At 31.9% G+C, this 14,140-nt stretch overlaps 1 protein-coding gene across 1 annotated transcript in view; it reads right to left on the minus strand.

Moving 5' to 3' along the window:
- Positions 1 to 14,140, minus strand: part of LOC111701144 (Niemann-Pick C1 protein) — a 37,078-nt gene extending 22,938 nt beyond the window's left edge. Inside the window, exons 1-24 of the mRNA XM_023472313.1 lie at positions 13,900 to 14,140; positions 13,405 to 13,457; positions 13,079 to 13,155; positions 12,406 to 12,487; positions 12,295 to 12,329; positions 12,077 to 12,150; positions 11,367 to 11,602; positions 11,175 to 11,267; positions 9,761 to 9,826; positions 9,505 to 9,560; positions 8,932 to 8,986; positions 8,133 to 8,187; positions 7,433 to 7,523; positions 5,824 to 5,867; positions 5,358 to 5,478; positions 5,176 to 5,245; positions 3,167 to 3,226; positions 2,183 to 2,236; positions 2,004 to 2,122; positions 1,900 to 1,938; positions 1,270 to 1,337; positions 1,113 to 1,184; positions 709 to 811; positions 93 to 171 (exon numbers count right to left, since the gene is read on the minus strand). Coding sequence (XP_023328081.1) covers positions 93 to 171; positions 709 to 811; positions 1,113 to 1,184; positions 1,270 to 1,337; positions 1,900 to 1,938; positions 2,004 to 2,122; positions 2,183 to 2,236; positions 3,167 to 3,226; positions 5,176 to 5,245; positions 5,358 to 5,478; positions 5,824 to 5,867; positions 7,433 to 7,523; positions 8,133 to 8,187; positions 8,932 to 8,986; positions 9,505 to 9,560; positions 9,761 to 9,826; positions 11,175 to 11,267; positions 11,367 to 11,602; positions 12,077 to 12,150; positions 12,295 to 12,329; positions 12,406 to 12,487; positions 13,079 to 13,155; positions 13,405 to 13,457; positions 13,900 to 14,021 — 1,924 coding nt within the window. The 5' untranslated portion in view covers positions 14,022 to 14,140. The remainder of the gene's footprint in view (positions 1 to 92; positions 172 to 708; positions 812 to 1,112; positions 1,185 to 1,269; positions 1,338 to 1,899; positions 1,939 to 2,003; positions 2,123 to 2,182; positions 2,237 to 3,166; positions 3,227 to 5,175; positions 5,246 to 5,357; positions 5,479 to 5,823; positions 5,868 to 7,432; positions 7,524 to 8,132; positions 8,188 to 8,931; positions 8,987 to 9,504; positions 9,561 to 9,760; positions 9,827 to 11,174; positions 11,268 to 11,366; positions 11,603 to 12,076; positions 12,151 to 12,294; positions 12,330 to 12,405; positions 12,488 to 13,078; positions 13,156 to 13,404; positions 13,458 to 13,899) is intronic.

Consider the following 14,140-nt stretch of genomic DNA (forward strand, 5'->3'; position numbering starts at 1 on the left):
TGCAGGATAAGTATTTATGGTATTATATCCCTGCAAGATAAGTATTTATGGTATTATATCCCTGCAAGATAAGTATTTATGGTATTATATCCCTGCAAGATAAGACTCTGGTGGAATAAATTTGATCGGATTGAACTCTTGCTTTAGCTCAGACAAGCCGTAGATACCGAACTAAAAGAAAAAACAATTAATTAATCAATAAATTAAAAATATCTTAAAAAAATCACATTGAAAATAGGCATTCATTCCATGTACATTCAAGAAAGTTTGATACATGTTTACATTTATCGGATTCTATATAACATTACATTACAAGAATTATTTTTGCTAGCATAGTTCTTTTTATACACTCAGGATCACGCCAAAGTTACTGGAAAAAAGGACATTATTCATCATTATTTAGGGTTGGATTAATCCTTCTTTCGAGTTGCTGCCTAAAAACAAAACCGTATGAGTGTTGCGACTAGAATAGGCTTGGGGACCGAGCGCTGGTACCAGGGTTATAGGCCATGGGACTTAGAGCTGGTTTTTAAAATAGGTGAAAAAAATGGTTAAGCAATGTGCTTATAAATAAAGAATAACACAATGTAAAGAAAACATAATCTTCGGTACTCTCAAAGTTGCAGAAAATGACACAGGATAACATTTCGTAATTCCAAAGCAAAAAAACAAGCAAAATTTTGAAAGTGAAAAGATAAAAACACTTACCCCTCCCAGAACAGCTGTTGCTATGAGAACAAAGGCTTGAACAAAAGGATTTGAAAGAACCCAACCAAGCTTCTCAAACAACTCACGTCCAAATTCACGCTGGCTGAACAAAGAATTTGAATGAATTATGCAGACTTATATTTGTTTTTTCAAAATATTCTTGAACTAAAAATAAAATCTTCACATTTCGTTTGTTAACTCTATTATGTAATTAAAAATCCCGAATATTTTGTTAGAACTAAGAACAGAATTTTAACGATATCTAAGAAATCTTTATATCCTAATATTCGCGCTGTTGATTAGGATTTTTAAACAGTGGTTAGAGGTCTGGGGTTTTAAAAATCAATATAAAAATAAAATGCGAGTTTTCCGTAAGTTTTGCTTTCTCATAAATTTTTACATACCTTATTTTATTTGGTGTCCAATCTTTGTGTACGATAAGGGGACACATTCCGTTTCTCTTCGCTCTTATTCTCCTTTAAACAAATTTTTATAAAATTTGAAATTGAATTCCTTTTCTATAGTTGAAAACAGTCCCTTTAATTATTATTTATTTTTTACCTTTCATCTATAGAAAGAAAAGCTACGAAAATAGTTGCAGTGTAGAAATATACAGACGCAATCCCGACCTAAAGTAAAACTATCAAAGGGACTGTAAGCGTAATTTAAAATAACCCCTAATGCGAAGATGGCAACGCCTGATCTTCAACAGCATCCTTTGATTAAAGCTTTGTCTGATCAAGTATAAGTAAGGTGTCAATGTTTATCATTTTGAATTGCCATCTTCGCATTACGCTTACAGTCCCTTTAACAGTCCATATACAATCATAAACAGCAAACAAAGTTTAAAGTTTGAAAAATCAAATCAAAAATCTATTCCTCGTTCTTTAAATCTATCAGCTGTACATCACGATTGCCTACATATAGCAAAGTGATCAAAAGGTTGCACTAGCTTTATCGGAAATATCGATAAGAAATTTCCCCACTATATTTCCTTAAAAAAGCTAAAAACATGGTATTAAAAGTACTAAAATGTAAACATCTATAGGGCTACATAGTGTTTCGACGCTTTAACGACGACCTTGTCTTGAACATTGTTTTAAAGGGTTTGGATCTCTGTATGATTGTATTTGTAAACTTATGCTTGTCTTTTGATATATATACATTATTCCTTATTATTATTGAACCTACCGCACAAAATAGACAGAAGGATTTTAAAGCTGGTAACACCTAAACAAATTTTTTGCTTTTGAAATATTTAAAAATTATTAAAAACAATGTTGTTTAATACTTACTGTTATAGCTCCAATAGCGAACGCGATTAAATCAGTAAATGAAGTAATCGTAATCGCGACGCCTCCTAATTTCATTGTTTCCGCGATTTTCCTCTCAATACTCCAAAGCGCTGTGCCTCCTGAACAGGTAGCAATGAAAAGGTAAAAAAGAAAACCAAAAAACTATAATTGATATTTACCTTTCGCATCTAGATTATCCAAACTCTGCATGATCACAAACATATCGTCCACACCTTTATTTAAAGAATAAATTTATTTGTATACAGGGTTACCCTAGAAAGATGACGACTGTACAACATATTTATTAGCTATTTCTCTCTGGAAACCCCCTTTTCGATTTCAGAAAAAAACTGACTCAATTCTTTAAAGGAAGAATACGAGAAGATGATGAAAATGAAAATGAATAGTGTACAAATTATTTTGGAAATGTAAAAAAAAAACTTTGGAGCAGCATTGTTCCTTGTACGTGTATATACGTGTATGTACGTGTATGTACGTGTATGTACGTGTATGTACGTGTATGTACGTTTATGTACGTGTATGCACGTGTATGTAGGTGTATGCACGTTTATGTACGTGTATGCACGTGTATGTACGTGTATGCACGTGTATGCACGTGTATTTACGTGTATGTACGTGTATGTACGTGTATGTACGTGTATGCACGTGTATGTACGTGTATGCACGCGTATTTACGTGTATGTACGTGTATGTACGTGTATGTACGTGTATGTACGTGTATGTACGTGTATGCACGTGTATACACGTGTATTTACGTGTATGTACGTGTATGTACGTGTATGCACGTGTATGTACGTGTATGCACGCGTATTTACGTGTATGTACGTGTATGTACGTGTATGTACGTGTATGTACGTGTATGTACGTGTATGCACGTGTATACACGTGTATTTACGTGTATGTACGTGTATGTACGTCAATGTACGTGTATGTACGTGTATGTATGTTTATGTACGTGTATATACGTGTATGTACATTGTACGTGTATGCACGTGTATGTATGTGTTTGTACGTGTATGCATGTGTTTTTAAAATACACATTATAGTAACCTAACAGTAAGACAGGCTTAGTTGGAATCCAAATACAAAAATATTGAATTTTTTAACTTAAAAAAATGAAGGATCCTTTAAACACTACTTACCTAATCCCATAATTAGAAAAGGTATAACAGAATGTAGAGGGGAGAAAACTAATCCGATTCCTAAAACAGTGAAAATATAAAATCATTCCAGTAGCAATCAGAAAACAATAATATGATTGTCGTCTCCTTTCCTTTCTGCTTTAAATTATGTTTTTAAGGGTTATGTTATTTTCAACTGTATGTGTCCTGAGCTGGGAACTTTTGAATGGTGGATATTAATGCTTAATCCACTCTTTTATCAGATTAAATAATGCTTGTTTTCCTCTTGTTATTAATCTCCAGATTAATTAACCGATCGGGATTAAGGATATCCTATTCTAAAGTTTTCAGCTCTGTGCTGGGAACTTTTAATAATCCCGATCCCTTGATCTAAATATCGACTGTGGGCACTTTTAATTAGAAGATCAATTCTGCAGATTATCGAAAGATTGAGATCAATCATTGATCTCAATATCCACAGGACCACAATACAAGAGTTCCCAGCTCAGAGATGAGAACTGATTCATTTTCTTCTAGTCAGGGTAAAGTAGACAAAGATGGGACACCCTGAACAAACAAGAGAGAGAAGCATTCGGTTTCTTTTATTTGAAATCAATCGTGCTTTCGTCTATAACTCAACAGTCTTTAGACTTAAAGATTTGTTTATATTTTTCATTCAAAATGTATATGCCAACAAAAAAATATTTAAAATAAAAGGCTATAAAATTATGTGAAAGGGGTCAAATTGTGATCGAAAGTCACAGTTTTCTGAAATATTGACAGAACCGTTAAATCCACGTGGGGAAGGTAAAATTTATGCGACTGGTTCGACTTTTTGACCTCGTAGCTCCTCTAGATTTACATTTAAGCAAAAGTAATATGAAAAGAAGATTATCCGGTTCCATCTTGGAAACTTAAAATATTTAGTTTGCACTTCAATAAGAGGTTAATAACCCGGTAAAAACTGAAACTATTATGATTTTATTATTACGTGCAGTTAACGTCAGTTTGACGTGCATCTGGATGTTATATTTTATTGTGACACACTGTACATTATAAATGTGCCCACAAGTGATTACTAATTTTTAAAAATGGTGCCCACGATGAGCGCGGTAACTTTTCCCATTGCACTACAAACAATGTAGATAATTCCTGAACATTTTAAAGTTATAAAAAGTGCTAATGAAAGTAAAAATAAACATCGATTTCTTCGTTTTTAATCAGATAACCATGATCCGTTGAAATTTAAAAAAAAATTAAAAATAAATAGGTTAGGGAAAAAACAGTCCAAAATGCATGTTTTTTAGCGGTTTTAATTTCTTTTTAATTTCAACGGATTTCATCTTTCTGGAGAATTACGAAGAAATTATATATGTGACATGATATATTCAAGAAAACAATATTTTGGAACTGTGTAGATCATTTTCCAACTTTAGCAGCGATAATATCCAAGAGTTTTAGAGATATTGAGCTAAAAATTTAGAAATGTTGAGCTAAAAATTTAGAGATATTGAGACAAACAATTAGAGATATTGAGCTGAAAATTTAGAAATATTGAGCTAAAAATTTAGAGATATTGAGACAAACATTTAGAGATATTGAGCTAAAAATTTAGAGATATTGAGCTAAAAATTTAGAAATATTGAGCTAAAAATTTAGAAATATTGAGTTAAAAATTTAGAATATTGAGCTAAAAATTTAGAAATATTGAGCTAAAAATTTTGAGATATTGAGCTAAACATTTAGAGATATTGAGCTAAAAATTTAGAGATATTGAGCTAAAAATTTAGAGATATTGAGCTAAAAAATTAAAGATATCATGCTAAAATACAGAGATATTGAGCTAAAAATTTAGAGATATTGAAAATGGGATAAGCTACCGCGCACATATATTTTCAAAAGTTGGTCATCCTTGGACACCTTACTACTGTACATTTTATATTGTACATTCACTGTACAATTACTGTACATTTACTGTGCATTTACTGTACATTTACTGTACATTTACTGTACATTTACTATACATTTACCTGAACAAAATCCGTAGGAAGTAAGAATGGCAAGACCGTAGCAGCCTAGACCAACACTAGAGAGTCCAGGCTAAAAATAAGACAAGGTGAAACTAAACCGATCTTATTTTAATTTTGTAGTAAGTATAACAATAACCAGAAAACTGTGGAAAATGAGGGAGGTCCTTAGTAATAATAATTACCCTTGTTTGAACAAAGTTGAATTTTCCCAGCATAATTTGAACATAAACAAAAACTGTTGATGTTCCAATACCAAAGAGCAGAGCATCTCCGTATATTGCCCCTGCAGACAAATCACTGAAACTGAAAAAAAATCTTTGTTGAGACCTTTTCTTTTGAGAAAGTTCATTCCGATTTTGTTTAAGACGATATTTTCAATCAATTAACCGTTTTCCTCAACTTTTCAGTCGAGCGCGACTGTTCGACAATACCTTGCATCAATCATATTTTTGTAAACTCTATTAATTTACTTGACGATTCTACTTTTCAGCATAAATATATTTTCAGCATGTAAAATAAGAAGCTATTGAATCTAAATGTTAGTATTGAACCTAACCTCATTTTTTGCAACCCTCCTTTCAGGCGAGTATTCAACTTCTGCATGTTTTCCATTAGATTGATAAAATTGTAAAGAAGTTTTTTACTTACCTTTTTGCAACATTGAACACCAGACTACTGTCCCCATCAGCTAACTGAAACAAATATTATTATTGTAACAACATAGAAGTAAATAGTTTGATTAACCCTAGAACGGTAAAAAACAAAAGAAAGTATTTTTTTTACTAAAAGCGCTGGAATATTAAGACTTACAAATGAAAAAAAATCAGAAAACTTTTGAACTATAGCGTTGCATAATACTATAGAAAAAATAATGGGTTTCTTTTCATTTTACCCTTTTTTATTTTATTTTTGCAAATGATTACGCAGTTTTGAGGTGTTTGTAAAAATGAAGGAATTGTTATAAGGGTGTTGATTTTTACCAATATTTAGGATTGAATATTTCTATTTCTAAATTCTTCATTCTACTAAATTTTTACTTTAAATTTAAAATATAAATCTAGGTGTCTTTTAATATCTGATTTTTGTACAGATTATTAAAATCGATTTGATTATATTGCTGCATTGTTTGAATCTATATATAAATTTGGCTTGTCTGTTTGCTCTTATTTGCCCACGGGCTATCAGGACATTTTCGCATTCAGCGTAGGGTTACCAGGACCTCTCCGGCTATCAGGACCGGCTGATATAATCAAAAAATAATAAGTTTCTGGTTTTGTCAGAAAGTCAGGAAAGTAATGAAACTATATTATAGAAATAATATTTCTCGGATCCGGAACTAATAATATTATACAACTAAGATACAAAACATATATATACAGAAAAATGATGAATAATTTTTTTCCGTATCTTAAAAAGTATAAAATTCTTACAACTTCCTACATTGTGCCTGCAGCATGTATTCGTAAATTACTTTCACAAAGAAACCACATTGGAAAATGATTATTTTCAGATTTTTATTGACCAGACAAATTTTTTCTTCTCTTTTTCAAAGATAACCAAAGGGCGTGCACAGGGGGGGGGAAAGGGGCAGTGCCGCCTTAAACCTGTAAAGGGGGATAGAGCTATGACACTTTTCAAATCTGAAACTGATTAGTGAAGAGCATAAAAAATTAGTTTGCTGTTTTTTATGATAGTTTTGTTTGAAGGAGAGATAAAGCAGTATTTTTAAGGTAATTGGGCTGAATTTGTACCTTTAAAGTATCCAAGAAGCCAAATGCTTTGAATTTACAGTTCAAATTTTACCCCCTCCCCCTAGGAGCCCCCCCCCCTTAATTTTTATTTCTGTGTTCGCCCTTGCCTTCACCCTAATAGTTAAAAAAATGTAGTGAAAAAAAATTGCTAAGGGGTTCCGTCCTGAGGTTCCCTATAAGTTATATATTGTAATCGTTTAACTGATGTCATTCACATAACTGTTTAGTTTTGAGTGTCAATTATGATGAATGAATCGTAATCGTTCAAGACGACAAACATGGTGTTTGAGTGAAAAAAGGTAATTTAAGTAAAGGGGAGTGAAATATGTTTTATATTAGCATGTGGTAGGTTGTAGTGTTTCCACGAAATGACCATAATCCCAAGAACTACCTTACCTTTAACAACACGTCTATTATTACATCCTCACAAGCCAGGTATTTCCATTCAAAAGACTACTCTACCTTTGACAAATTTTTATTTTGCAACATCCCAAGAACTTCCTTACCTTTGATAAAACGTCTATTATTGCATCCTCCCAAGCCAGGGTATTTCCATCTACAGGACTACCTTTAGTAACTGCAACATCCTCACTGTCACTAAATACAAGGTGTTACAATTAATGTAGGAACAAGATAATTGATCGTCTTCGTTTATGATTTTTGAATTCTAGAAAGGCGGATAAAGCTTGATAGTTTTATTTTAAAACTTTTTCACAATGAAAACAATTTTTCAAAAATAGTATATACTCTATGAAAAAACCTTAATGCTATACTTAAAAAGTATGTGTATGTAATATCTATCTATATTATTGATGAATCTTCAGGTTTTGTTATTAATGTTCTAAAAAAAGTTGCAATAAAAATCAAAAAATAAGATAGAATGAAAAAGAAACTGATCACTGGCCTAAAATTTTATATTTGCCTCAAATCTTTGCAACCTGATGTCATTTTTGGTAATATACCTCGAATAACTCAAAGCTTTGACTATTTGGATTTTATAGTCGAATTCATAGTTCTAGTTAGAGAAATATTAAACTTTGACAATAACTGGTTGCAAAAATATCAAGGAAGGAAAATTATAATTTAACGGGATTGTTCAGTTTCCTTTAGGTTGAAAAACTGGTTTAAAAAGATATTTTGTTAACAATAAATTAAGTTTTATTCAATTTTATTTTAATCTAAAATAATTAAAATTAGTATATTTACGTGAGGGCAGTTGTATTTACTTGTCCAAAGAATCTCAAGAACATTGCCCGAGCACCTTAAAGTAAACACACAAAATAGAATAATGTAATAAAGTTTTTGCGGTGTACTCCAGAAAACTGTGGAATAGAAACACGAGATTAAATAAATAATTTTAGCTGTACATATTTCATGCTGTGACGAAGCATATAGTTTAACAAGTATAACTTTAATATGAATTGTAAGGTGAAATGGTATGTGCACTCAATGTGTGTCAATTGTACACTCAACTATTTTCAAATTATATTTAGAGTTTAAAAGTTGTATTTAAGTATTCATCATCGAGTTCTTATTTATATCGAACAAAACATGTTTATATAGTTCTTTCTTTTAAAACATTTGTATTTTATTTGTTTATCTTAAATTTAAAAAAAATTCACAAATTAAAAAAGATCCATAAACAAATGTCTCATCCTGATTTGTGATGCATAACCCAACTAAAAACCAGGTAGATTCATGATGCTCTTGAAGAAAATAAAAAAAAAATGTAGATTTATAAATCAAAGTCTAATCTAATTATTCGTTGAAAAAAATGCAGAAATGTTTTACGGAGTATCATTAATCTTAAAAGCTTGATCTGGATATCCGATGCGGAGACTTGTAAATTTGAAAATAAACACTTGATCCCTACACATTAAAGCAGTGTTTGACTACCACAGGATATGGAAGATGAATAGTCGAAAGGCTGGTCTGCCAAAGATGGGGATACAAACTAGATCCCAAGATACTTTTTGGTTTAAATTTTATTCTTATAATTGTTTACCTATAATGTGCCCTGAGGAGTTTCTTGAAATATCTCCAAGATATTTAGAAAAATCCTGATCAAATCCAAACATTTTTTAAAGGTTTATATCTATATATAAATTTGGCTTGTTTGTCTGTCTGTTTGTTTGTCTGTATCCGCAAATTTTTTTTCATCTTTGTTTTGAAATGTAAACAAAAAGAACATGTTCACAATTAAAATAGAAGATGGGCGCGAAGCGCCCTAAAAGCCTAGAAAGAAGGGCGCAAAGCGCCTTGAATTTCTAGTTGTATCATATTTACTTAGACACAAGCTAACTGCAATTTAAAATTTTCAGAAAAAAGAAACATAAATATGGAAAGTTCAAAGGATAATGAATTTCTGCCACAAACTCTAATTTTTCAATCCCTATATCTTTGCAACCCGATTCCGTATACCTTTCATATTTCAAACTGCGAATTCTGTTAGACCAAAAATCAAAGGTTTGCAATATTACGTTGTAAGATATGGGGATAAGAGAATTTGATTTTTTGGCAACAACTCAGTCCCATTCAAGCAAAAATATTTTACAAAACTTGAAAATCTTTGGTTTTCCTGAGCTCTGTCATAAACTGGTGATGTCGTCACTGTATTAATGGCTCTTAAAATGTCTGAAAAAATCAGTTCAGTATCAGTATCAGTATTATTAGTTTCAGCAGTAGTATCAGTATTAGTTATCAGTATCAGTATCAGTATCAGTATCAGCATCCGTATTTATATCAGTATCAGTATCAGTATCAGTATCAGTATCAGTATCAGTATCAGTATCAGTATCAGTATCAGTATCAGTATCAGTATCAGTATCAATTACCTTCTTGTGTAAGTGCGTAGATGATATCTTTTGTCTCTTGTGTGTAACCAGCCTTTCCCCAAAGTTCTGAAATTTCATAAATAAATGATAAATCTATAAAATAAAGATATTCGCTCACATAAATCTATATTCATATGTTTGTAGATATATTTATATATGTTAGTTTTAGCTGGCCCGAAGGTTAGACCAAACTTGCTGAATTTTTTTGAGGGAATCCATGGGTTCCCTGGGGTATAATCGATTTTTTTTCTAAATTTAATTTATTCTCTAAAATGAATTTTTTAACAAATTTCATGGGCAACGCCGGAGACTTCAGCTAGTGTTAAATAAATGTCATGTCTCTTGGTGATGGTGCTACTGTAGGTTACGGTTTTCAAGAATAAAGAATAAAAATGCATCATAGACAAACCGAGTGAAATTCTGACCTTTCTCTTCATTGGTTTAAACGCATAAATCTGAAAGTTACTTTGAGGAGAAACCACAATTAAATAATCAATCAATAAAAAATATAAATATCTCACTAATCCTTGGCCAGAAAAAAGGTTTCAGGGTACCATTGTGAATCGTATAGAAAACTGGTTTCAGGGTACTCATGTGAATATTATAGAAAACTGGTTTCAGGGTACCATTGTGAATCGTATAGAAAACTGGTTTCAGGGTACCATTGTGAATCGTATAGAAAACTGGTGTCAGGGTACCATTGTAAATCTTATAGAAAACTGGTTTCAGGGTACCATTGTGAATCGTATAGAAAACTGGTTTCAGGGTACAATTTTGAATCGTATAGAAAACTGGTTTTAGGGTACCATTGTGAATCTTATAGAAAACTGGTTTCAGGGTACCATTTTGAATCGTATAGAAAACTGGTTTCAGGGTACCATTGTGAATCTTATAGAAAACTGGTTTCAGGGTACCACTGTGAATCTTATAGAAAACTGGTTTCAGAGTACCATTGTGAATCGTATAGAAAACTGGTTTCAGGGTACCATTGTGAATCGTATAGAAAACTGGTTTCAGGGTACCCATGTGAATCTTATAGAAAACTGGTTTCAGGGTACCATTGTGAATCGTTTAGAAAACTGGTTTCAGGGTACCATTGTGAATCGTATAGAAAACTGGTTTCAGGGTACCATTGTGAATCGTATAGAAAACTGGTTTCAGGGTACCATTGTGAATCGTATAGAAAATGGGTGTTCAGGGTACCATTGTAAATCTGAAAGAAAACTGGTTTCAGGGTACCATTGTGAATCTTATAGAAAACTGGTTTCAGGGTACCATTGTGAATCGTATAGAAAACTGGTTTCAGGGTACCATTTTGAATCGTTTAGAAAACTGGTTTCAAGGTATCACTATGAATCGTTTAGAAAACCCTTGAAGTTCCAGCAAAAATGCTTAGAATATTAATGAAACTAACCTAATAGACTATTTTCTAGACAAATAGATGTTGTTAAATCTTCGATCAAAGGACAGTAATCTTCAGGGTATAGGTCGATGGCGGGGTCAAATTCTGAAAGAAATACAATTCTTAACAGATTAAAACTAGTTTCCTTTTCTTTTTCAATTTATACATGTATAGCATTACACTTTTAAAAGATTGAAATGTCACCTGACGCACGCTTTATACGATTTTCTGAATTGTTTGATGAAATGAGCGTAGAATTGTCAATGACAGAGATTTGGGTTGTTATATCAAACATACTGTCCGCTGTCGTTTCAGAGCCGCCATCTTGTATTTGCTCCGTAGTTTCGGGGATTTCTTCAACGTCGTCTTCGTAATCTTCATATTCGTATAGGCTGTCGTTTAGCAAATCTTGTATGGGTTCAAGATCCACCATTGGCACCCTAAAAACACATTAAATTTTGTTGACCCTTTTCTTTACATAAAACGTTTTCGTTCGTTCGTATATACATATTCAGTGGGAAACTCTGTTATTCATATTTAGTGGGACACCCTGTATATTCATATATAGCGGGACACCTGTATATACAAATTCAGTGGAACACCCTGTATATTCAAATTCAGTGGAACAGCCTGTTATTCATGATCAGTGGGCCACCCTGTTTATCATGTTCAGTGGGACACCCTGTATATTCATATTCAGTACGAGACACCCTGTATTTTCATATCCAATGGAACACCCTGTATATACATATTCAGTGGGACACCCTGTATATACATATTCAGTGGGACACCCTGTATGTACATATTCAGTGGGACACCCTGTATATACATATTCAGTGGGACACCCTGTATATACATATTCAGTGGGACACCCTGTATATACATATTCAGTGGGACACCCTGCATGTATTAACCTGTAACAAATATCAGACCATCTTTCCCCCTTGGAACTTGTTACGTTGACCATTGCTTCATGCACCTCGTACAACTGCAATAATAAAATATAAATCAATAAATATTCGGGGTTTTTTTAGACTTTTTCAGATCACATTATTTTGAACTAGAAAGTGTATTTAATATAAAAATTTCTTTATTTTTTATCTAAAATTTAAAATATTGTTCAGTTTTATACCTTTCGAATGTATTCTGGTGTAAGCACATTGTCCCCTGGAAAAAAAATTAGTGCACGAGATTAAAATAAATATTTTCAAAATCAAAATTGTTTATCTAAAAATGTTCCAACCTGTCAATATGACGGAATGAAACCGTATATCGTCCGGAAAATTTTGCCACAGCCACTCATGATTTCGGATATAATCGGAATCCTGAATGAATATCTAGTTTTGATTCCGGATTTCAAGAGAATCCTAATTTCCAAAACTTAATTTTGGATTTGACGAAGTTCAAACTTATTGTGATGATAATAACTATAAGTAGCCTGGATGATGATACAGTGAAACCCTTAATAACGAATACATCGAAAGAATTCATCAAATGTCGTATTCTTCACTTTATGATAATGAATATTGCAGATATTTAGTTGTTTAATTAAATGATTATATGGAACTCTTTGTTCCCGCATATTCATGGCTATTTATTTATTTTTGCAAATACTGAAATTTACGTAATTATACAGTATAAAACTCATTGAAAAATTGTCAAGACGACATTTAATAAATTCTTCCGATGTATTCGTTATTAAGGGTTTCACTGTACTGATATGATAATAATGATGTTGATGATAATAAAAATGATGATAATGATAATCCAAATGATGATAACGATGATGATAATGAAAACGATGATAATTATAATGATGACAATGATAATAATGAAAATGTTTGTAATGATAATGCATATTATGATAATAATAATGACATAGAAATATATATATTTATAAGAAGTAAAAAAAACACCTGAGGAATCCATAATTTATATGGATTATTTTCCTGTTCTAGCCGCAGCAACCCAATAGCGCACAAACCAGGAATTACTATGATAGCACAGATTTTGAAAAACACAATAACAGGAATGATGCTAATGATCATTTTGCAAATGTGTGTCCTTTAAAAAGTGTTTTAATCTGCTTAATAAATTAGTACAAACCAACTTGAAAAAGAAATGAAACAATCTAGCTGTCATTAATTATGAAAAAGGTTTACACACAAATGTTATGATTAATATCCAGTATCTGTAACTTATGAATTCTTATTTAAATAAAATGGTAAATTTTTAAACTTACCTAATGTCAAGCAAATACTTCTGATTGGATATCTGGCTAAAATTGATCCATACCTAAACAAACCTGATTCTAACAGAGTAGACGCTATTGCAAGTGATTCTCCATTTATAAGTGGCATTTTGATTCATACAAGTGCCCCTTAAAGTGGTTCTTCGATTTATACAAATGCCCCTAAAACTGGTTCTTTAATTTATACAAGTGCCCCTAAAAGTGGTTCTTCGATTCATACAAATGCCCCTAAAAGTGGCTCATCGATTCATACAAGTGCCCCTTAAAGTGGTTCTTCGATTTATACAAGTGCCCCTAAATGCACCTAAAAGCTTTCTAAAAATTTACTTAGAAACGATGGAGAAAAAGCCAAAAAAAACGAGATATCTTCCAAATCCTAAACGGTACCCTTATGAATAGGGCATGGCCCCTTTTTTTAATGAAATGTACCATGCCCCTTTAGACAATCTGCTTTTAACTTTAAATTAAAATATAATTATAAGTTACCAGTAAAAAAATAGTTCCATAGAGTGAACGATGGTTTCACTAATTAACTCAAAGGAAAAATTCTCAAACCACATTTTTTTCCTTTTTTTTACAATGGTCTTTGGATCCCTTTTATCACTCATTATTTTTATCACAGATTAGTTTTGGCGCCAAGTTATTAATTCACTAAAATGTTCTTGTAAAGTAAATACTATGTCATTTTCAGCGTGTCTTCCCTTCTATCTCAAAATACAGATCTGAA

This window comes from Eurytemora carolleeae, unplaced genomic scaffold, assembly GCF_000591075.1.
Source record: "Eurytemora carolleeae unplaced genomic scaffold, Eaff_2.0 scaffold85, whole genome shotgun sequence".
NCBI lineage: Eukaryota > Metazoa > Arthropoda > Copepoda > Calanoida > Temoridae > Eurytemora > Eurytemora carolleeae.